The 25,152-nt window shown below is 38.6% G+C and overlaps 1 protein-coding gene across 1 annotated transcript in view; it reads right to left on the minus strand.

Annotated features, from left to right (window-relative positions):
- Positions 1–25,152, minus strand: part of nrg3b (neuregulin 3b) — a 316,757-nt gene that overhangs the window by 49,502 nt on the left and 242,103 nt on the right. Inside the window, exons 3-5 of the mRNA XM_047377626.1 lie at positions 17,281–17,354; positions 6,031–6,057; positions 595–697 (exon numbers count right to left, since the gene is read on the minus strand). Coding sequence (XP_047233582.1) covers positions 595–697; positions 6,031–6,057; positions 17,281–17,354 — 204 coding nt within the window. The remainder of the gene's footprint in view (positions 1–594; positions 698–6,030; positions 6,058–17,280; positions 17,355–25,152) is intronic.

Consider the following 25,152-nt stretch of genomic DNA (forward strand, 5'->3'; position numbering starts at 1 on the left):
TTGTGTAATTCTGTATAATTAGAAATGAACAGTAATTTCTAATAAAGAGGCTTGAGATGTCAGATGCTGTGAATTGGTGCTATATAAATAAACTAAACTGAATTCAGATGAATTTATAGGTATCAAAGTTAAGGGCTCTTAATATAAATATATACTACACCTTACAGATTTTATTTTTAAAACAGTTTGAAACCCATCTTTTCCTCAGAATTACACTACTTTGTTTTTGTCTGCCTCATAAGATCCTAAAAAACACACTGAAATGCATAGTGATGACATGTAATGTGAAAAAAAGGAATAGGAATACATTCGCTTTTATCATGTTTATGACTCTGCAACATTGTCTGCAGTATACGTGTACTTAGTTTTACGCAAATTGTTTGTGAGACACCTGCTTGCTAAAACCACTTCACAGATAAATCTTACATGAGTATCTGTCCCAAAAGCATCCCACACAATTTGGATTTGATGCTGAACTCAGAAAAATCCTCCAGCTGACTCACACAGTGGGCTCTGTGCGATGAGAATAAAGTGCGTCTTTCTGCTCAGCTCGGGGCATACTCTGCTAATGTGGTTCTGGCTGCAATCACTCACTTGTTGCGGCGGTAGAGAGCCATGCATGCCACTCCAAGAAGACAGATCCCTGAGGCAATGCTGAAGATGGACAGCACCTGCCTCTGGTAGGTGTCACCACTCTCTGCAGAAAAGGAAGAATTAGATTTCAGACAATGAATATCAACTGTGACCCAAAGGAGTGCATAACAGGTAGAAGATACATTCTGAATTAATACATGAATCACAGTTATCCCCCAACTATCTGAATGAGCATGAAGCAACCAATGTTGCTGTCAGTTTACGTCAGTATTTGAACATGGGATAGGGACATGGCAGACACAGGTAGGGCTCAATGACATGTGATAAATGAAGTGTGATAATCATTTTATTCAGAAAAACCAAGCAGGGCACACCAATGGATTGTCTGCATGGGAAAAACCCTCAGTAAGTGTGTGTGCATGTCAGTGCATCATCTGCGTTTGTGCTTAGGCTTTCTAGGACTGATGGTGACAGGGAATTAGTAGCAAATGAATGCTCCCGGAGCTCCTTGTCAGAACTCTACACATCAGAAGCAGAGTCGTAAAGTCAGAAGCAGCTGGGACAAGTGGCAGTTGATCCCAGAAGATATCTCTCTCACTGTACAGCTGCACTGCTTGCCACAGCACATAATGCAGGGTTGTAACTGGTGCATGCACTGGCTTATTTAAATGTCTCATGACTGTACAGTCTTGGGATAAAAATGCCCACATTGCAAAGCCTAAAGGGTGCTGTATCATACATCTACCAGTATTGCTAAAATCTAGGTGTAGTTTTCTGCTGTCTGTAACTCATAACCATCAAGACAAGCTCTTGTGACTTAACTGAAGAACTACAAACAATGAGTTCTAATTTCAACACACTAACAACTGCAGGAAAAGGTGCAGAATAAAAATCTATGAAACCTTTTCATGACCCTTCTCTGTGGCTCATGATGCTGTCAACAAAGAATTGTCCAGGGAGGCCCTCATCTGTGCTCGTCTGCCCCATTTTATCATCTTCCTTGCAAACAGGGACTGTAACTGTTTATACTCAGCACTAGTGTGCAACAAAACACTGCATGTTACAATTTTTTTTCTCATTATGTTCCTCTGCATGAGATTTGTGTCGTGAACTAGCTGAAGTCAGTTTATTTGTTGCCACATCTGTCGCAGTATCTACAAAACTTTTTATAGGTTCAAACATAAAAAAATTTACATCAAGACCTGTAATGTCTTTGAAAAATGTGTTTTGTTCAAAATGCACCATCAGTACTGCACTTGTGTTGGAATGAAGGGTGTAAATCGCACAGTGTGGTACTGCATAAGGACAGAGTAATTTAAAAAAGTCAACTGAGATGAGAAAATCTTTATCAGTTTAGATTGTTTGGCATCTGCACATCATACCATGTCAGTAAGAAATGTCATAATTAGGACATTTGCGTGGCATTAACTGAAATTTCTTAGCAGTGCTGCATGTTTGTATGAGTTGTGAACAATATGCTCAAAAACCCAGTGGCAAAGCAATGTTAGATGGTTATTTACTCATCCAGCACCCTGTATCAAAAGACACCGGTTTGCCCCATTCACTATTTCATACCTTTACAGTTTGGGTTGTTGTGCACCTGACCTTTGAGTATAACAAAGTTATCAAAACATTTAGTACCGTGTGTTAATTTTTGCGTGCCAGGGGGTGTTTATCCTAGCTTTGACAACGGCAATTTAAAAGTTCTACGATTTGGTGAATAAATTAATTTTAATCAATGAATCCCAGTACATAATAGTAATCATAAAGTAAACACAGTGGCTTGATGTGTTTGGCAAATTGAGTACAAACAAAAACATTGTATTTGTTTTTCATTTATTTCCTTCATACCTTTAATTAGGCAGATTCTACAATTCTTGCAGAGATGTTCTAGTTTAACTTCTGTAGCTTTATTGAAGGCACATCCTTGTATTATTGGTGTTATGCTTGGATGTACTGTCGTGCTGAAATAACTCTGTATACTTTTCCACATCCATCTTTCTCTGTGTATACTCTCTGTTTTTGCGACCATAAAATCCTTCCCACAGCAGGATGCTGTTATCCTGTTTGCCTGTTGGGTTGGTATTAATAAGCCAGTGCACAAAGTCTGCATTCATACAAATACCTTTGAGAATTCTGGCTGTACCGTTCAGGTTGTTTCATCAGGTGATGTTTTTAGGGCCAAGACTAATTCACATTTCTTTCATTAAAGTCCCAGCTGATTGTCATGCACCTTTCAATGAGTTATGGGTCCTGTCTAGCCACTCCACAATAAATACCTAATTGGTGAAAAACAGAGTTTGTGCATGACCTTAACTACAGAGTCACTTTCATTGTAACAAATAACCGGCAACCTAGTGGTTGCCGGTTATTGGTCACCTGTCTCAGGATTCTTTTCAAATTATTACGATTAACAGGACAATAGATGCTGTTGTTTTCAAAGATTAAATTTTAAAAGGAACTTTTAAGTACAATCCATCACACTGGTCTGCAGACAATTCTCTTGATTTCATGACTTGTTTCTTATACACAGGTGTAGTTCTTTATTATTAAGCCATTAGAACAGTGTCAGGCACTTGTGGGTTTCTTTAGAAGCATGTGAAAAGCAGATAAAACAATGAAATATATCTTTGTTTGATTATTTCTAAGGTTTAACAATAGTTCCTGGCAATGAATCTTATATCCTTGGAAATCTTGTCTATTTCGTTATAATGGTGCCACATGTGTAAGGAAAATGCATTTATAGGTTGGGTATGTAGCGCCTATGAAAAATTTGCCAGATCCTCTCTGCCATTGCCAAATATATCATGCTGCTATTGACTCTAGTTTGGATTTTTTTATTGGATTGGATAAATGATGGTTAAAGAAAGACAACACATTGGCCATTTATTAATTTAATAAACAGGGGTGAGGAAAAACTGCACAGCCACAACAGCCTGGTAGCCCCTTCTCATGTTACTCACCAGTTTGGTCACGCACTGCTGTGGGATGGCATCCAATTCTTCAATTGAATGTGTTGCAAGTTAGTCAATTTGGTTGTGCGATCATGAGATCATGAGTTTTCTGTGGGGTTTCTTTGGGCTTGTTGCTGTTAGGAAAATAAATAGTGGAGAGTGTGGCACCCTAAATGTCACTGATTAGTAATTGTTATACAGTTGACATGCAATCTGTTATCTTGGACTTTAAAGCCACCAGGTTTTCAAGCATACACATGGCATTGATTGTTTTAAGTGTAATATTGCCCTGGGATTATATAGTCCAATGCTTAACATGGGCTGAATGGCGGGGCAGTTGGTAGCATTGTTGCCTTGCAGTAACAAGGTCCTGGATTCAACTCCAGGCCAGGGGTCTTTCTGCATAGAGTTCACATGTTCTCCCCATGCATCCGTGAGTTCTTTCCGGGTACTCCAGTTTCCTCCCACAGTCCAAAAAACATGACTGTTAAGTTAATTGGTCTCTCTACGTTGCTCTTAGGTATGAACGGGTGTGTGCATGGTTGTTTGTCCTGTGTTGCCCTGCGATGGACTGGCAAACTGTCCCAGGTGTATCCCGCCTCTCGCCCGTAAACTGCTGGAGATAGGCACCAGCTCCCCTGTGACCCTGTACGGAAGAAGCGGGTATAGAAAATGGATGGATGCTTAATGTTAAATGACTTGGATCGACACCTGTTTTCCAATATTTTTGAAAGTATTTGCCAACATGTTAGCTGTACAAGAAAAAATCTACTGCTTTAACATAAAAAGCTGCAGTCACAGCTTATTTAACTTTACCATATTATAACAGTGTCGTTATAGCACCTTTAATAGTCTGAACTTTTAGCATGTGCTTAACTTCCAGTTTGTTCCTGAATGTTTCCAGTGTGGGATCAAATACCCTATTTAAAAAAAATGAACAGCAGGATATGCAATGACTTAAATGTACCATTTGCATACCAGAGCTCCTGTAAACCCTCCGGCCTTTGCCATCAATGAAATGACCTCGCAATGGCTGGACAAGTGAAACACAGGGAATGTCTTTCCCTGCTGCTGCATCATCAGTGCTCATGCGGAGCGCCACCTGAGACCAACCTCCGCCTCATTTTTTTGATGGATGAAATGGGCTTTTCTGAAATCAGACATAAAAAGTGTTGGGTGCAGAGCTGTGCTAAATGCCTGTAAGGCAAAAACCGACATGCAGTCTGTATGTAAAGCCATTACAGGCCTTTCATGCTGGATGCCTATGAGGCACTCTTGAAATTATATGCAAGAACATGTTAGGAAACGGGACAAAGTGAACAGCCCAAGCAATACTAGCAAAACTATGTTATATTGACACAAAGGCAAGACAGTCCCGTATGGCCAGCAATACAATCACTCTACATTTGGCTTTGATGAAACTGCATAATGAAAACCGTGCTAAAGTATCCATGACAAAAGGAGGTATTCAGCCTGAAATACATCAGAGTGAACTAGTGAGACATGCGAAGCTTGAGAGGCTGGACTAAAGAGTACAAGAAAATCATATTTAGAGTGCTCCACCCTACATAAAACATGGCTCTCCTTTATTCTGACTATATGCTTTGCATCAGCACTCATAGAATTTGCACAAGTATTTAAAGATCCACTGGTAAATCTGAAGAGAAATTATGTCATCATGTTTATTTCAGGATTATGAAAAATCCTCTATCAATTATCAGTCTTCGTTGTATTTCCATACCAAATCTACTAACCTGCAGAAGTATTCTGAACTAATTTAGTCCCCACATTAAAAATCACTGAAAAGACGAATGTTGTGTGCAGACCAGCCTTTTCCTCCTGATTTCATCTTTTTTCTTGAACAAGTGTGTGATGTGGCAGCTGTGTATGAGGCAATACCAACGTAAATCTTTAAAGCTTCGGTATTATGCATTGAAAGCAAGACAAAGAGCAAGGAGAAGGTGTACTGACAGCAACGGGGAAATGAAAAAGTGTGGCTATGTGTATATGCATCAGTTTTTATTTCTTCTACATCAAAATCAGTGTCTCAATAATAAAGATGATGGTTCAGATGACATGCTTGGTACAAAAATAATAAGACACTTTCAGTTTGCTTATTCACTTCTTCAAACCTCTTGTGTTAACTTTTTGTGCATTAAACCATTACACAAGCAGTCAGTCCACTATTCTAACATTTTGAATCTTCAAACATACGGAAGACAAGTAAACAAGAAGCAGAGCCATTTGTCTTAGCTCCACGCTCATTAAATCACTCTTCCCCTAACAGCTCTGTTCTTCATGCAAACAGAATACACCTAATTTACCACCACACTGTTGCCATGGTAACTGGCCCACATTAATTTGTCCAAGGTGAGCGGCCTTGTTGTGCCGAACTATGTGTTTTGTATGAGACATTTCGCAGTTGTGAGGCAGATGAAAGGCTAAGTTCTCTGGAAAGTCAATTAAAAAAAAGTTGTCTCACCCATGAACTCGATCCCAAGTTCGTCTGCTGCTCCATTGGAAGTCAGATCGTAAACAGGATGAATGGAGATGTGGAGAGAGAGTGAGAAAAGGAAAGACAGAACAAAAAAAAAAACTGTTACTACAAATTTAAATCAGCTGTATTCAGTTGAACCCTACTCTCCCTGGACATTATTTTCAGGAACCTTCACAGCCACAGCCTGTTAGCCATGGTCTGGTGCTTCTCCACTAAAGTCTGTAGACAGGGTAGAAATGCCCAATTAAGTCTACTGACGTATGTAGTTTCTCGTCAGTACGGCACTCCTATAGTCCTGCCGCCTTAGAGAGCAGCTTAAAAGGAATAAAACCAGGATGTGAACTACAGCAAAGTCCACTATAACTTGAACAACCAGAATGCTTGTTTTTGTCTGTGAACCCAACATTTCGACTTTGTCATTCAAGCAGCTTTAACCAGCTAAGGACACATCACCTGGATTAGTAATAAAAAAGTTAAAAAAGAATCTGAGATTAGTCGTCAGTGGAGAGGTATCTCAAGTTCTAGGGTTACCCATGCTCTCTGCTAAGCCCCTTATCCCCTGCACTTAATTTAGGTCAGGGGTAAAGTATTCAACTAAAATATAAACACTTAAAGATCTTGATATTTTATAGGTAAATATATTTGAATATATATTAAAATGCCCCTTTGTGTTGAGCGGTTATTAGTCCAACCAGTCGACAGCAGAGATCATTTGTATGCTTGTTGAAAAACAACAAAACTATAATACCAAATGAAATACATCAGAATAAATTAAATTAGACAGTACAGTTGTTCTTGTTTGCTATCATCAAAATATGCATTTTGTATGTTAAATAGATGAAAACAAAGCAATAAAAAAAAAATAAGCATAATATATTGGTATACACATCGTAATAATTGTTAGTAATAATAATTGTAATGGCATTGCATTTTACATATTTGCTTACTCTTATTAAAGATAAATAATATGTCATTCCAAACATATCAGAAAAAAATTCAAAGCAGACGACAAAGTGGTAAATGATGTCAAAAACTAAATAATAATAATAGAAGAAACATTTACATTTTTGTCTTTCGCAAGAACAGATTCCACCCTATTCTTTGCGGTCACGAGCTGTTAAAGTAATATCCCTATACCCTCCCTCTACACCACAGAAACAACTATGACACCCCACTGTAGTAAAAACTCAAAAATAAGGGACAAGGGATGAAGTGGCCCTGGTACCTCAGAAAGGTTTTTTGCAGACAAAACCTCGCTACTCAGAATTTGTCATATAGGTATAGGCATATGTTGCAAGCCAACCATAACCTTCTCCCAAATGACTTCTTCTTTGTACTTTATAAAGAGCCAGTAAGCTTAAAATGCTTCAGCATGACCTGCTGAATTGACCAGCATGCAGTAGCCTCAAAAAGGAGACAGAAACCAGCAGAGATAAGGGGAAAAGAAGATTAGGCGAGAGATTGTGAAAATAACAGTTAAAAATTACATATTATACAGCTTTATGATACTTGTGCCTCTTTGCACAGTCCTTTTATGTTGATTTGTGCCTGAGGCAGTGCAATAATTGTTCTCTTCACAAGCTGGCTGCTTAAGAATGGATCCCACCAAATTACGATACATACATGTGCATCCACGCAGCATGTAATACTTGGCTACTATTCTTTGTCTACAACAGATATACTTCCACAAACACTCTTTGTCCCTATTCCCTCTGTCTCACTCTCAGACACACACAGTCTTTCTTTATGCAGCTAAGTCCTGTCCCACAATCCCAGTGCTGGGGAAACAGATAAAAGGGAGCACTCATGTTCTTCCCATCCTGACAGTGCCCCTTTTTCATGTCACTGTAATGTAATCTTATTTAAATTAAAATGAAGCCCTCACTAGTAATTGCTTTTCCGACAGAGGTGGTCAGAGTTTTAAGTAGAGCGAGGCTTGTCAAGCCTTGGCAGATTAAGTGCTGGGTATGTAAAAGAAAGCAGCCAATCAGAATGAAAATTTTGGAAATCTGTCAAAACTGTGAAATCTGAGCAAATGGATAAGCCACTGCATTGAAGTGTGGGACTACTTTGATAGTTCTTTTAAAAGTGGCTGTTGAAATCTGAAACACAGTTATCAGACTGACAGAAAAACAGTTATCAGAATATATATAGTACTCCAAGCATAGATTTCCATTCAGAAATCATCACCTGGTTACTGTAGAAACCCATTACTGTTCCCTATCAGTTGCAACTACCAACCAAAGTAACTAGTAAACTACAAATCTGTTACAAAGAGTCATTAATCTGGCCAGAATTCAAAATGTGTACCTGCAACTGTATTTGTGGATGGAGAAATTAATGGCCCTATTGTGAGCCAGGCCTTTAGCTGAAGTGGTTGGTGGCTAACCTACCAACTTACCGACCATGCATGAAATACTGTAGATACTCAAATTTTTTTTATATAAAGTGCTAAAATAAATATAAAGAAACACTCTTTAATCAGAGTATAATATCAAGTCTGTTAAACTTGTGGTATATTGATCTGGTCAGTTAAGTAGTGTCAGGGATTGTTAATCAGTGTCAATTGTTTAGGTGTTTATTAAATTAACAATAGGTGCACTAAAGCGGCAACAATGAGACAACCCGAAAACCAGGAATAGTTTTGCTGGTGGAGGCCACATTTTTTTTTACTGCTTTTCAGTAGTTTTGCATTTGACCAGGGTCAGTGCCACTACTGGGACCATAAGGCGATACCTGTACCCCACGGAGGTTGCACTCCAACTCCATCAATCAATACGTGCCATTCCCCAAAAGGTTTGCTGTGTCTCGAGAGCATTGGAGAAATTTCAGGCCCTAACATGTATTCTGGGAGGATTGCCCTTTATTTACCTCCATCCATATTCCCAATAACTATGATCAGCTTCTTTGTTTAAGAAAAGCATTGCACAGCATGATGCTGCCAACACCATGTTTCACTGTAGGGATAGTGTGTTCTTCTTATGGCTTTCTTTGAACAATGGCTTTCTTATTTCACAAATACCAGATATAAAGATTGTGTGGCTAATAGTTGTTGTGCTGAAATATTCTCCTACCTGAAGCTTGGATCTCGATAGAGACAAAACAACACAGGCATTTTGGTTGCTTCTAAATAGTGTTCTCCTAGCATGTCTGTAAGTTTAGGTGGACATTCGGGTCTTGGTAGGTTTGCTTTTGTCTCTTACTCTTTCCAGATGACAGATTGATCAGAGGGCCTTGAGAAGTTTGGGATATTGTTTTATAATCTAACCCTGCTTAAAGTTCTAAACAAATTTATGACTGCTTTGTTTCTTGGTATTTATGACACGGTTTGTTGACTGATGTTGTCTAACAAACCCCTGAGGCCTTGACAGAACAGCTATAACTATACTTATTTTACTAATAAGGTAACTCAAACTCTTTTAGGGGTGTCAGAGTAGATTGGGTGAATACATATGCAGGTAACATCTTTACATTTTATATTATCAAAAATGTTTGAAACCAGGAATACTTTTCATCACACTTTACCATTTGCATTACTTTTTTTATTGGTCTGTCAGATAAAATACCAAAATGTAAAAAGGACGTAGAAAGTGCAAGCTACTGTATGTAGTCACACTGTACAGAACACAAATATGCATTAACCAAGTTGTAATCCCTTGGCAGAGAGTTCTTTGGTCATTGTTTCAACAACTTGGCACATTATAAGAAATTAATGAAAGAAAAATCTGGAGCAAGCAGGGAAATACTTGATTTTGTGGTAAACTTCCCTTTTTAAATATGTTTTAAAAAGCATTAAATTTAAAGATGTTACACTGATTTATTTAGTAAAGGTTTCTAAGTGTAAAAAAAAAAATAATGTTTTATTGCTGATAAAACCAACAAAGGCTGAAGATGGACCATGCTTATCTAGGCACTATTAGCTCACTGTTAGAGAACTGCAGTAAAGAGTAGCATCTTGAGGTCACCAAGTGTGCATAATATCCATTAGACAGTTTTTACATGCCAGGAAAAAGCTTTGTTTGTTCTACTATCACAAGCATACACATACAATAACATGAAAAGTTATATTTCTGGATATTTAATTGGAACGATGATTTTTGGTCAGATCAGACTTTGATTGAGCTTTCTAGGACCTTTGTTAGAACCTATGGCATCATGCACACTTTAAGTTTTTTGAATAAAAAAACCTGGCGGCATCTGCAAGTAACTGAAACTACATTGTCACTGGGTCTGTAAGCAGGATATAGATAAAAAATATATCAACAAATTGTTCACTAGACACAAAATTAATATCAGCCCCTTGACCTAAATCCAATAAAAAGCTAAAGAGTAAATTGCATGAGAAATCACCCCCGACTCTGGAAAACCTATAGAAAATGTATAAGTAGAATTGGTCAAAATCTTTCTCTCTTAATCCGCCAGCACCACATATTAACGACAGGGGCACCAGGGGGTATCAAAACTATGATTTTCTGTAGATTTGTTTTCTCCATCTTATAAGTTGAATTAAATTAAAAATGATAAAATCTTTTAAATTTGAATTCTGCAACAAAAGATCAATCCATTTTTTTCACAACTTTACTGGTGGTGCCAAAATAAATATAAATATATGCTATAAGCCTGACCAAATGCAAATGAACTGATTAGTAAAGAAAGAAAACAACAGTTTTTCAGGCTTTCTAAAACAGTGCTTACATTTTCCTTTATAAGCCTTAAGGATTTGTTTTACACTTTCAGCAGCATTTATTAAACCCTTCTCCTGGATCCTACTCACATTTAAAATTGTTACGAGCAATTAAACCTTAACAGTACAAATTCTTATTTTACCTTTGAGAAAAAAATAGATATTACTGTATATATTCAAGGCATGGCTGCATTGTTCTTACAATAGCTACTCACTGTTTTAATGCAACAAGTACTTGGCCAGGCCAAATAAGTGAACACAGTATCTTCCTGATGCTACCTGATCCATATTATCCATTTAGCCATTTTTTTCAGGCAACAGCCTACATTGTTCCTCTCTAAATTGCCTTGATTATCACAGCCTCTGCAGATGATGTCATTACAACGCTGATGCAGGTCCCTTCCTCTGGCGCTGCCTCGACTGTGGAAATTCACCAATCATGGTACGTGCGAGCTCTAAAATACATCGCAAAGGCAATTCAAAGCACCCTGGGGAAGAATTTGTGGCATCTTGTGGGAGCCTTGACCAAGCTTGGAGAATATCTGTGCACCATGTCATTTTTGGCCCAATTAGGAAGTAGCAAGCTGGTCAAGAGACACTAAAATGAGTGAATACAATTCTTAATTTCCTTCTTTTCTTGGGTGAGCAAGGTACTAATAAACCAACGTGTGTTGATGTGTGTGTGTTGCCGAACTCAATATCCTTTGTGGATTCTTACTCCCGGCCTAATATCAATATTAGAAAAATGCTTCAAATTAGTGCTTTCTTCTTTTTAAATCTACTACGTAAAATTAAAATCTCCCTGAGGTTCTTCCTATCCAGTTTCACCAGTGGCAAACCCTAAACCCTCCCATAGTTAAAAAAGAAACTTGTTCAGGTTGTTTACCAAGCACAAAATAAATTGCTGTCTTCCTACACTGCAACGTCTCCAATTAAAGACCCCACCACTTCCTCCTTGTGCACCGATGTGTTAGAGCCTGGCACTCTCCTCAAAACTAATTTCAGCTGAGTTCAAAGCTCTTAAACTGAAGTTCTCTTCCTCCTTTTGTCCCTGTGTTTCTGTTACGTGCATGACAGTTTCTGTTTTTCACCCTTCTGTAAAGATCTGAGAATGACACAGCGGCATTGGGTACAAAAATGGTCCAGACTGCTCTTTTGAGTCTTTTTCCAATCAATACAAAGATAAAGGATAAGGAGCAAGGGGCGATTTGTGTCTGTAAGAGGCACATATATTGATTTAGAAAAAAATAAAGCTAAGTGCTGAAGAGGATAGAATCAGATAGAACTTTTTTTCTCAACCCATGGTATGATTTGTGTCTAATGCCGTCATTCCAATTAGTAAGAAAATGAAACCTTTCCCATATAAAAACAGACACACATGAACTGGATTTCACTGGAAATTTCTTGTATTTGTTGTTTTGTGTGTGTGTGCATGTGTGTGTATGTTATTACATGATTTGGCTATAGAAAGCCGGATTATCCTCCAAACCCTTGTTAATCTGGGTACATTTTAGATCAATCTCCATCAATATGGATCCAAACAGGCCTCATTGCTCTCTAAAATATTTCCTGTTAATCCTTTGGACTTTTGGTGAAAGCTATTACACATTGGGTTTAGGAAATAAAAGGTAAATTACTTATGTTTTATGACTGACAATGATTTTCTTTCTATCCATGATGATATTCTTGGCCTACAGCACAAAATTCACACCAAAGATAACCAAAGGCACAATTAATAAGCTCTCAGCATAAAAAAGGGATAGAAAATGCCAGCTCAATCCAAAAATTAAATCAAGATTTTACCTACATTAGCATTATCTACATCAGTACCATTTAGATAATGTAGTTAATCAGAGCCCATTTATTTGCATTATCCACTCAATTGTTGAAAGATAAAGGTGTAGCTACAGGTCCTTCTCAAAATATTAGCATATTGTGATAAAGTTCATTATTTTCCATAATGTCATGATGAAAATTTAACATTCATATATTTTAGATTCATTGCACACTAACTGAAATATTTCAGGTCTTTTATTGTCTTAATACGGATGATTGTGGCATACAGCTCATGAAAACCCAAAATTCCTATCTCACAAAATTAGCATATCATTAAAAGGGTCTCTAAACGAGCTATGAACCTAATCATCTGAATCAACGAGTTAACTCTAAACACCTGCAAAAGATTCCTGAGGCCTTTAAAACTCCCAGCCTGGTTCATCACTCAAAACCCTAATCATGGGTAAGACTGCCGACCTGACTGCTGTCCAGAAGGCCACTATTGACACCCTCAAGCAAGAGGGTAAGACACAGAAAGACATTTCTGAACGAATAGGCTGTTCCCAGAGTGCTGTATCAAGGCACCTCAGTGGGAAGTCTGGGAAGGAAAAAGTGTGGCAGAAAACGCTGCACAACGAGAAGAGGTGACTGGACCCTGAGGAAGATTGTGGAGAAGGGCCGATTCCAGACCTTGGGGGACCTGCGGAAGCAGTGAACTGAGTCTGGAGTAGAAACATCCAGAGCCACCGTGCACAGGCGTGTGCAGGAAATGGGCTACAGGTGCCGCATTCCCCAGGTCAAGCCACTTTTGAACCAGAAACAGCGGCAGAAGTGCCTGACCTGGGCTACAGAGAAGCAGCACTAGACTGTTGCTCAGTGGTCCAAAGTACTTTTTTCGGATGAAAGCAAATTCTGCATGTCATTCTGAAATCAAGGTGCCAGAGTCTGGAGGAAGACTGGGGAGAAGGAAATGCCAAAATGCCAGAAGTCCAGTGTCAAGTACCCACAGTCAGTGATGGTCTGGGGTGCCGTGTCAGCTGCTGGTGTTGGTCCACTGTGTTTTATCAAGGGCAGGGTCAATGCAGCTAGCTATCAGGAGATTTTGGAGCACTTCATGCTTCCATCTGCTGAAAAGCTTTATGGAGATGAAGATTTCATTTTTTAGCATGACCTGGCACCTGCTCACAGTGCCAAAACCACTGGTAAATGGTTTACTGACCATGGTATCACTGTGCTCAATTGGCCTGCCAACTCTCTGACCTGAACCCCATAGAGAATCTGTGGGATATTGTGAAGAGAACGTTGAGAGACTCAAGACCCAACACTCTGGATGAGCTAAAGGCCGCTATCGAAGCATCCTGGGCCTCCATAAGACCTCAGCAGTGCCACAGGCTGATTGCCTCCATGCCACGCCGCATTGAAGCAGTCATTTCTGCAAAAGGATTCCCGACCAAGTATTGAGTGCATAACTGTACATGATTATTTGAAGGTTGACGTTTTTTGTATTAAAAACACTTTTCTTTTATTGGTCGGATGAAATATGCTAATTTTATGAGATAGGAATTTTGGGTTTTCATGAACTGTATGCCAAAATCATCCGTATTAAGACAATAAAAGACCTGAAATATTTCAGTTAGTGTGCAATGAATCTAAAATATATGAATGTTAAATTTTCATCATGACATTATGGAAAATAATGAACTTTATCACAATATGCTAATATTTTGAGAAGGACCTGTATGATTATTTACTCACTTCTCTAAATTATTGAATTAAAATGTTTCAATGGCTTCCATTGTCAGAGGTCTGAAAAATCCAGCATCTATGCATGTAGGCTGCTTCTACAAATTTGATCCAATCAAAACTGAATAGAAAAAATTGCAGATGTACAGTTTTGTGTGAATAGACAAAAAATCTTACAACCCAAATGTATTTGCTTTAAACAACAACACCAATCTTGTCTCAAAATAGGAGATGAAAAATTTGGTTACTAAGCAAATAAAAGAACTGTTAGTAAAATGGGCTTTGTGTTAGTCGCCACATCTGAATGCATCATTATTTTTTTTGTTTATCTAGGCTTCATAATGTGTAGTCACGTTATGTTCTGCAATCAACAAACAGACATTTCGGTTGAAACAACTGAATAATTTTACTATTCACAACATATTATGTGATAAATCATGGCAATTAAATAACTCACACACATGAAAAAAAATGTGTTCAGAATTTTCTGTGCCTGTCAGCATACAACAGGTTGCTAAAAATAATTTAGGACCTCAGTGTGAGAAATAGCGACAATTTGCCTTGTTGACCACACTTCCTAAATGTGCATGATAGCCTCCTAATACCTCTTCCCATTGTTTTATTGCGCCAATGGATGGAAAGGTAGGTAATTACTAAATCAAACTAATGCAGCTGCAACACCACTAATAGAGTTTTTGCTGCTACAGTTCAAATGCAGTTTTGTAGCTCTTGGTTACTGCGGTTGTGTAAAACATTTTGCTTACGTTATCTTGCATTTCCCACATGTGGATAAAAAAAGTATCAGTGTTCAATGCACTTTTTCACATGATGTCGTGTTAAAACCAGAAACTTCAGTGTAATTTATTGAGATTTTAGGTTTTGGATCAACAGAAAGTAACACAATTTTGCATCTAAATAAACTTAATGTGTGTATAAACTCCATATGTGTCTCTATTTGTCCAAAAGCCAGTAAGTTTTGGCTTTTCTTAAGAAAACATAAATGCTCCCAAGCCTGTTAAACAGGAAAATTGACATCCTCCTATAGAAAATAAAATGGGTCCCAGAGTGACAATTGTGGGCCATGTGAGGGTATAAAACATGCTTCATGGCAATAGCTTGTGACCCCCTTAATGGACTCTCGAAGGGCACAGTGGAAGCAGAAAGCCAAAGCCTCAACTTTTCTCTCTGATGCACTGAACAGAGGAGCCAAGTCACTCCCTGAAACAGTGTGAGTTTGTGAAGTTCACAGCCCAGTGGGAGAGGCTTAGGGTCTATGATTTCTTCTCTTTGTACATCTGATGTCTGATGTATTTCTTAACTAAACTGCAGAGCTTTCACTAGGACATAGAGACTCCAATGGAATTATGTAATCCTCAAGACCATGGCAATCAAACTCTGGGACAACCACCGGTGGTACTTAGGTGGCCCTTTATTGTGCTCACATTTAGGTATTAATTGTTTCCAAATACGAAACAATCTACTGAAGTAGAGATAAGAAGTGACTACAGCCAAAAAATTTAAGATGTTAAAGCAAATGGATCAACATAGAAGAGTGGTGAGAGCATAAATATAGTATTTATTTATGTTTTGCATGTTTAATATATGTGTTATTTGTGGTTACAAATTGAGTTCAGTTTGTGATTTGCTTAAGGCATGCAGCATGTGATTGTTCTTCGTTTTTGTTTTAAAAAAAAGTGGTCTGAATAATTTTGAAACAATTATTTATTTTACTAAGCGAAAAAAGCTGTCCAAAGAAATGTGGCCCTATGTAAAAAAGAGATCCCCTCATATACCTAATATCTGCTTGTGTCCCTCTTGGCAGCAGTGACTGCCATCAAGCGCAATAACTGGCAATAGGTATTTTATATCTTTGTGGAGGAATTTCAACCCTCTTTCCTCTCTGTTATGATTTCTGTGTTGCACACATCTGACCTTATTTTGTTTTGGATTTTTTAGCCTTTAGAGGTGGACATGCTGGTTTTGCTTCTGATCATTGTCCTGCTGAGTAACCCAAGTCCGCTTTAGCTGAAAGTCACAAACCGGTAGCCGCACATTCTCCTTTAAGGTTTTCTGGTAGAGAGAGGGAATTCATGGTTCAGTCAATTACTGAAACCCACCTGGGCCCTAAAGCAGCCCCAGACCATCACATTGTCACCACCATCCTTGACTGTCAATATAATGTTTTTTTCCTGAAATGCTGTGCTTTTTTTATGCCAGTTATAACAGGTCTGACACCTTCTAAAAACAAATAACCTTACCCTAACCCTATCTATTGTCTTATCAGTTTATAGAGAAATTTACTAAAATTCTTGGGAATCATAAAGATGTTTTTTGGGTAATGTAAGACGAGCCTTTGTGATTTTTGTAGTCATTAGTGTTTTTAATCTTAGAACTCCTAAATTTTTGACTAATCTTCTTTCTCTTGTTGAATCATGAACACTGAGGAACGTGATGCCTGAATTGTTTCAGATGTTGTTCTGGGTATTTTGGAGCCTTCATTGATGAATCATTGATTAATGTTTGGAGTGATTTTGAAAAGTTTAGCACTCCTGGGGTTCACCACTGTTCATGTTCTCTCCGTTTGTAGATAAAAGCTCTCATTGTGTTTGTTGATATCCCAATGCGTTGAAAATGGCTTTGTAGTCCTCTCCAGAGTGAAAGAAGTCAGTGACTTTTTGAGAGCTATTAGCCTACTTCAGGTTGCCTGCTCGGTTTCAGGCCTGGTTGTGACTAATAAAATGTAACTAAAGTTTGTGGGGAATAATATTCAATTAATTATTCATGGGTGCAATTTCTTTTCGACTTTAGACTTAAGGAATTTTTCTCCTTCATATTGAAGTCCTCATTTGAAGACAAATTTTTGTATAAACCCAGGCTGATAATACATTTTGTTTTCATAATCCACAACATTTACGTGTGACAAAAAAGCAAAAATTGAAGATTTCTGTAAAGAGGTAAACACTTTTCATGGTACTGTACATCAAGACACCATACAAAAAAGTGAATAAAAAGAAACATAATGGAAATCATACTTGGATCAGACAAGATGGCGTCAGACTTGGGTACAAACTGGTCACAGCGCAGTCCATGGTAGCCCTCTTTACATCTGTGAGACAAAAAGAAGGCAAGAAAAAAGTTAAATAGTGTGACTTAACATCTGAATAGAGGCAATCCAACCAAAAAGCACCAAAGCCCAGCAGGGAAACATCATCTTAGGAGGCTTTGAGATGAGGCAAGTTTAGACGAGGGAAACCTAGACAGATGAAGGGATGAACGGTACAAAGCAGATGGCTTGCTGTGAGCTGGGATGGCAGAGGGGGAAAGACACAGAGACGGTGTAGAATAGGGGTGAAATGGGAAGAAAGAGAGAAAGGGGAAGGGAGTTGGGCAGGACCGAGCAGCGCCTGCAGCCTTACTGATAGCACATGACAGACAGGAATGCCAGGTCCCGGTGGAAGAAAAGGGGCTGAAGAGCTCTTGGCATGATTCAGGCGCCATATGATCTGCAGCTAAAGGAAGACTGCCATAGCTGGAGCACTTAAATAAACACAGTTCAAGCTCCATCCAAATATTTTTCTTCATCACTAAATAAATATGCAAGCACTGTTGATGCCTACAGATTTCCCTGCTACTATCATAGATATTCACTCTGAAAATATGTTATTCTATGTTAGGCTATTTAAGATGCAATTACTGTAGTTTTTAAAAGACTGTAATGAAACTGTTTTAATGTATGATAATTATTGCTCGTTTCTCTTCCAAAACTGTCATCAAATCTTAAACAAAACATTTACGAGTAAATTATAGTTTAAAGCGTCTGCCTTTACACAGTGTTTGAGAAAAACCTTTTGAATACTTCCTGTCCTTGCGAGATTTAGGCAGTTTTATTGTTGCCTTAAACAGTGGCCATAATGTGAGCATATCCGAAGGGCTCAGTCCCCCTGCACTTTTTCAAAGCTTAGCCGAGGCACTTGAGAGATTTCTCTTGACGTGCCCATTTCAACAAACTCTTGCACACAGGTGAGCTATTAATTATTGGTAGTGTATGTATTTTTTCAATGCCATCAGCTCACTGTACACATGCTTTCAATTGACACCTGTTTGCAATGTTCTACTGATATGGAAAGACTCACATTCAGGGTAACACACCACATAAGCGACAAGCAACAGGTTTAAACTGAGAGAAAAAGCAACACGGAGAAACAAAAAAGTGAGCAGTAAAGAATAAAAGGAGCAGGTGTGGAGATGGGGAGTTGTTTCTGCATGAAAACTGCAATTAAATAATTGTGACCGTTTATATATCTAATTCCTAGAGTTTACAGCATCTTAAAATACAGTTGTGTGTGGAAGATAAAATATATTTTGTTTTAAATCAGCCATTTTATAAGGTTTCTTTTTATTTATTTGGTCCGTATTATCCAAAAGCACCTATGCATAATATTAAAGTGTCAAATGATTTGTTTAAAAATGTCTTATCTTCCTAACAGGTATGGGCCTGTTACACTGGTATTAATGCATATCATGTTTTTTTTAAATATACTGTTTAAAGATCCATAACATTTTCTATCATACTGTTCCAACGGTTTAAAGTTCGACCTGTTGCCGTGTTCTCCTGGTCAGCTAGTCGACAGAAGGACACACCATGTCACCCTTGCAAGAAACACAGACAATGGTGTTCCATCTTTGCGCCTGTCATGTTAGACTTATCACTCTACAGCTGACAAATTATTAGTAGCTTGTCAAATAAAAACTGAACTGCAACTTTAAACTTAAAACATTAACTGCAATTTACTAAGAACAGTAAACGATATTAAAAAGCTGAAATATTTGAAGCAAAGTGTCTTGTGACCAACCTATTTAGAGGTTGATTGTTCTCTCTAGCTTAAAGTATGTAGAAGAAGTTAGTCTTGAAAGGGCTCAAAGTGTTTGGATGATTTGAAAGGTTCTTGTATTTAATTTCAACACAAACAAATATAGTTTTTAGAAAAAGTTTAATGTTTAAAACGTATAAGGTTAGAAAGTGATAGAAAACAGTGTCTACATGAGCAGATGGGACAGGGGTTCAAACTTAAGGGCTATTTCACATTTTTATTAAAAAACTGTTAAAGTTTTCAAAGTTGAACCTAATAATGATACCCTGAACATGGACTCAAACAAAGCTTTAGAATTAAAAAACACTTATTATATTCATAAAAACAACAACAACCAAATGAGTATTTTCAATGCTTGTTGCCCTACTGCACTCACTTGTATAGTTTGATGACAGAAACCATATTTTTCACATTAAAACTGTCCAGAGACGAGATAACTCAATAAAGCTGTACTTATTTTACTAGTTATTTAGATAAGAAATCTGCAAGTAATATAAGCTCTTTTAATTTAAAATACCTTACTGAAAAGGGAGTATTAAAAAAAAAAACATTTTATATATGACAACATGTAGGAAATTCACTTGCTGGACACCCCAGCACTTTTATTTGAAAAACAATTGTAAAGTTGCTTGGGGTGTGAGTCCTGTTGCAACATGGCCATGTTTATGTTTGGTTAACCTTTGCATTAGCTTGTTGTCTAACAGGAACCACTTGTGAACAGCAACTAAATGTTCTATAGAATTACAAGTAGACCTCTTTGAATAATGGGGGAACTAAAAAAAATAAATAAAGTTTTGAAGTGCTTGTGCCCGTTGGTGTGAGGAAAACCTCCATCTGGGTAGTTTGAGAGCACTAAAACGGTCTCTTTATATAAATCCATAACTGCACTTTCAAATTGTCAGGCCCATTACTTTTTAAATCTTGCGTGAAAAATATACTAGAAATAAACTTCAATTTCCTAAACCTCAAACGCTTTGTGTCATTTCATTTCTGCAATAATAAGCCACATATAAAAAATCCTTTATAGTTTTGTGCTCAGGTAACCAAAGGGGGATAAAGACTTCTCTCTTGTCATTGTTACTCTCTTTCAGACGTTCTCTGCTTAATAAGCCTGAAAAATGACTAATGCAAAACCAATGGAGATTTTCTGAGATCTCTTACAAAATGTCCTTTATATCCATGCATTAACAGCTGGTCATGTTGGTTTCTGTCTTAAAACAGTAGAAACCAACAGCAGCCATAGTGATTTATCTTTGCCTTTTTCTTACTCTTAAAGTTTAAAGATGAATGGTATCTTTAACCTACAGGCCTTTTTGTATTCTTCTACTGGAATGTAGAAGACATTGAAGACTCATCCTTATGAAAAGCCTACAAGTCTGACACTCTGCACCCAATTTCTCAGTGTTAAACCCAATGTTAAAGGAAAAACTCAAGATTGTATGTTTTTTCTTCATATGGTTTGCTTTTAAAAGTACAAAATAGAAGTATTTTTTCTAAACTGTATAGATCTTCTCACCTTTATTTAAACAGGTAAAACATATTGAGGATCAAGGTCTAATTATCAAGAGTTATCTGTTTAAAAAGATTTACAGGACAGGATTGTGATAAATAGACAATAGTCAGTAGAAATCATACCAAAACTTAACTCAAAATGCTGCTGAAAACAAAATGAAAATAAATATTGTAAGAATAAAACAATAAGAAGCATCCAGTAATGACCCTGCCCCAATTGATTTATTGCTATCGTCTTTCTTTTAATATTACTTTCAGCAACATAATGGGGGTACGAATTAGTGAAGGGATGATCTGACCCAGAGCCTGCTTAACCTTTGCGCCTTAGTTTATTTATCTTAGTAAGAGCAAAATCACAAATGAGAAGAAATGGGAAGACAGAAATGAAAAGAGAAATGCTGATTAATGGCTCCCACCCTTTCCTGCTCAGGATCATAAAGATTGATAAAAGGTCATAGACATTTATGACAGGAATGAAATAGCATCGTTTTGCTGTCAGTAAAGTTTATGACAGGAATAGAATGAGTATTTTTGTAGTAAAAAAAGTGAGGCCCAGTATTGAGACCATTAATACAATGGGTACAAAAAGCAATAAACATGTGATATATGAACTTTAGGATAGTAAATGTTTTGTTATTACAAATTCTAATGTATCTGACTAACAATAAATCATTTGTCTGTAGTCAAATAAAAATGAATTTAAAACAATAAGCTCCTGTTATTCAATCAAAAAGGTGTTTTTTTTAAACATTAGGAGCCAATTCAGTATGTTGCTAATAGCATCTGTTAGGTAAGGACCTGCTTAACGATGGTATAAACTGAAAAGGTTATGGATGAAAACAAGAGGGATAGTTTGAAACTGTATGTCTCCTTGTTTGTTTTTTGTACACCAGCACTGTGTTATCTTGATGAGTTATTAGAAAAATAGTAAAAATTAACTTTGTATTGTAATATTTCCTCATTTTATATCACGTTCTATTTCCATCGATTGTGTTTCTGTTCCCTGTATGTGTTGGGTTCTGAGAGTTGCTGACTTTATTTTGTGCCTGCTATTAATTGTGCTTCACCCCTAGGTGCCGCTTGTGCTCTGTTGGGTTAAGGACAGGTGTTTTCCATCTCCGTGATCAGCTGGGAGGTTTAAAAGGACCATGCTGCCAGCACTTCGACACCTGAGTGTTTTGCCTCTGTGGTACATTCAACTGGCCAAAGTAAATGAACTCCATGTTTATGCTAAGCTTAGACTTATTAATCTTGTCCTTATTTGCTTCCAGGTTCAGTTTTGGACACAGCTCAAGTTCCTTTGAAGAACCTACCTGCCTTTGCCTTTTCATGCCAAGAATTTGAGTTTGGATATTCCCTCAAGCTCTGCTGGCAGCAACCGGACTCCATAACCTCAGCTTCCTCCGAGTGAACCCTGTCCACCCTCCAACGAGCGGCACCTCTGGACTCCATCTGAAAGAACGCACCAAACCAAAGTTCTGATCCTTGGGAAGGATCAGTCAAACCTACGTAACCAGGTTTACCAAGCTTACCAGACCCGGAACCTTATCTCCTCCAGTGAGCCATCCACACCTACAATTGTAAGATACATTACACAGCAAATCCTGACTGTTACAATCCTCCACTTACCTGTTACCTCTCCATGCAGCCGAGGAGTTCCTGTTCCGGACCACGCCTTCCACGATCATGTGATAAAATAGTCGCTTTAAACTTTACAATCTTTTTGAGTGTTTTCTTCATGTGGGTCAAATTGGCAACAAACAAAATGACAGAACACTCAGGCCAAGCCGACCCAGCAGAGACACTTAAAAGGACTCTTTCCAAACATAGTCACCAAATTCAGGCTCAAGGTTCATCTCTCCGCTCACTCCACGAACAACAGAAACAAACTAACCAGCAGCTTGAACAAATCTCCTCTCTCTTGCAGCATATCCTCAGTACCAAGGACTCCCCTTTGCCTGGTGGCGCTACCGAAACTCCGCTGTCTCAACAATTACTTCCTGGACATGACGTAACTTCCCCTAATCCGGAGACATTTTCTGGAGAAATCAGAGACTGTGGAGGGTTTCTGCTACAGTGTAAGCTGGTGTTCAACCAGTCACCTCAATCTTTTCCTCACGATGATGTCAAGATTTCATATGTCCGGGTTATTAACTGGAAAAGCCCTTCGGTGGGTAGAATCTAGATTTACTGATTGTTATCAGTTTGGATGCACCTATGATGAATATATCAAAGAGTTTAAACAAACATTTGCTCAAGAGACTGATCAGACTCACATTTCACGCCGCCTGTGGGCACTACAACAACAGAACAAACCTTTAACTGAGTTCTCCATAGATTTCTGCACATTGGCAGCAGCTTCAGGTTGGGATCAGCCGGCTCTTAAAGCCGCATTTTTTCAGTCGTTGGACGAGGCCGTAAAGGACGAGTTAGTCCTGTTGGATGAGCCTAAAGAATTAAATGATTTCATTGCCCTAGCTATAAGATTTGATTCACGAATGAGAGAAAGAAAAAGTCTGGTCGACCAGTCTGGTCGACTGGTAAATAAATCACAATCACCCTCAGGCTCTAGATCTACTTCTGCAACACCTCAGCCGCTCTGTTCCGCAGAACCAGAACCCATGCAACTAGGGAGGACCAGGTTTACTTCTGATGAGCGACAGCATCGAAAAGAGGCTAATCGGTGCTTCTATTGTGGTCCAGCTGATCGTTTTGTGTTTACCTGCCCTCTTCGGCCAAAAGGGGTGGTCAGTCAACTGTGAAGGGGAAGCCGGCGGACCGACTTTGTAGCTCCAAGACCCCTAGATTTACCTTGCCTGTCACCTTGTTATTTAATAATGAACTTACCACCCTGTCAGCCCTAATCGATTCTGGTAGTGATCAAAATTGAAATGATCAAACCCTAGTCAGTAAATATCAAATTTAAACGGAACCTCTCCCTGTGTCACGTCATGTCCAAGCTCTGGATGGAAATTCTCTCTACAGCATTACCCACCAGACGAAATCACTCGAACTGATAATATCAGGTAATCACAGAGAATATATTTCGCTTCTTCTTTTTCCCATTTCACAGAGATCTGTAGTCCTAGGCTTTCCCTGGCTGCAGATTCATAATCCTCATCTTAACTGGGCAAAAGTTTGAGTCGAATCCTGGTCATCTAAATGTTTGTCTCTTTGTTTACAGTCAGCTGTTTCACCTAACATCCCGGTTATGGACCATAAGGGGGAGGAGCCTTCAGATCTCACTCAAGTTCCCTTTGAATATCATGACCTGAAAATGGTTTTCAGCAAATCCAGGGCCTTCTCTCTCCCTCCTCACCGGCCCTATGACTGTGCAATTGATCTTCTTCCTGGAGCACCTTTACCATCAAGTCGGCTATATAATATTTCTCAGCCTGAACGGATTACCATGGAGAAATATATTTCTGAGTCTCTGGCAGCTGCAATCATCCGCCCATCATCCTCTCCACTTGGTGCTGGGTTTTTCTCTGTCGGCAAAAAGGATGGATCATTACGCCCATGGATTGATTACCGTGGACTTAATCAAATCACAGTTAAGAATAAATATCCCTTACCATTAATCTCATCTGCTTTGGAACCAGTCCATGGTTTCACTGTGTTCACTAAGTTAGACTTACGAAATGCTTACCACCTCGTCCGGATTCACAAGAGAGACGAGTGGAAGACAACATTTAAGATGCCCCTAGGGCATTTTGAATATTTGGTTATGCCATTTGGACTTAGCAATGCGCCTGCAGTGTTTCAGGCATTAGTGAACAATGTGCTGAGAGATGTTTTGAGTACATTTGTTTTTGTTTACTTAGATGACATTCTCATTTATTCTAAGAACATCATCGAACATCGCCACCATGTCAGTCAAGTCCTGCAACGTCTCTTGGAAAATCGGCTTTTCGTTAAAGCAGAAAAATGCGAGTTCATAAGAGTTCAGTCTCCTTCCTAGGGTTCATTCTAGAGGGTGGACAGGTTCGCTCAGATCCGGACAAAATGAAAGCAGTCCTGGAATGGCCACTCCCAAATTCACGCAAACAGCTCCAGAGATTCCTTGGATTTACACATTTCTATCGGAGATTTATCTGCAACTACAGCCAAACTGCTGCTCCTCTAACTGGATTAGCTTCTTCCAAGTGTCGAAGAGGGATTTTGGGTCGGACCAGTCAACCTGGCCCTTCACTTCATCCTCCGGCACCTGGACTCCACAGGAACCTATGCCAGGATCCTGTTTGTGGATATCAGCTCTGCCTTCAACACCATCGTCCCAGTTCTGCTACAGGAGAAGCTCTCCCAGCTGAGTGTGCCCGACTCCACCTGCAGGTGGATCACTGACTTCCTGTCTGACAGGAAGCAGCGCGTGAGGCTGGGGAAGCACGTCTGGGACTCCCTGACCATCAGCACCGGTTCCCCCCAAAGCTGTGTTCTCTCTCCTCTGCTCTTCTCCCTGTACACCAACAGCTGCACCTCCAGTCACCAGTCTGTCAAGCTTCTGAAGTTTGCGGACGACAC

Source organism: Girardinichthys multiradiatus, chromosome 10 (assembly GCF_021462225.1).
Source record: "Girardinichthys multiradiatus isolate DD_20200921_A chromosome 10, DD_fGirMul_XY1, whole genome shotgun sequence".
Classification (NCBI taxonomy): domain Eukaryota; kingdom Metazoa; phylum Chordata; class Actinopteri; order Cyprinodontiformes; family Goodeidae; genus Girardinichthys; species Girardinichthys multiradiatus.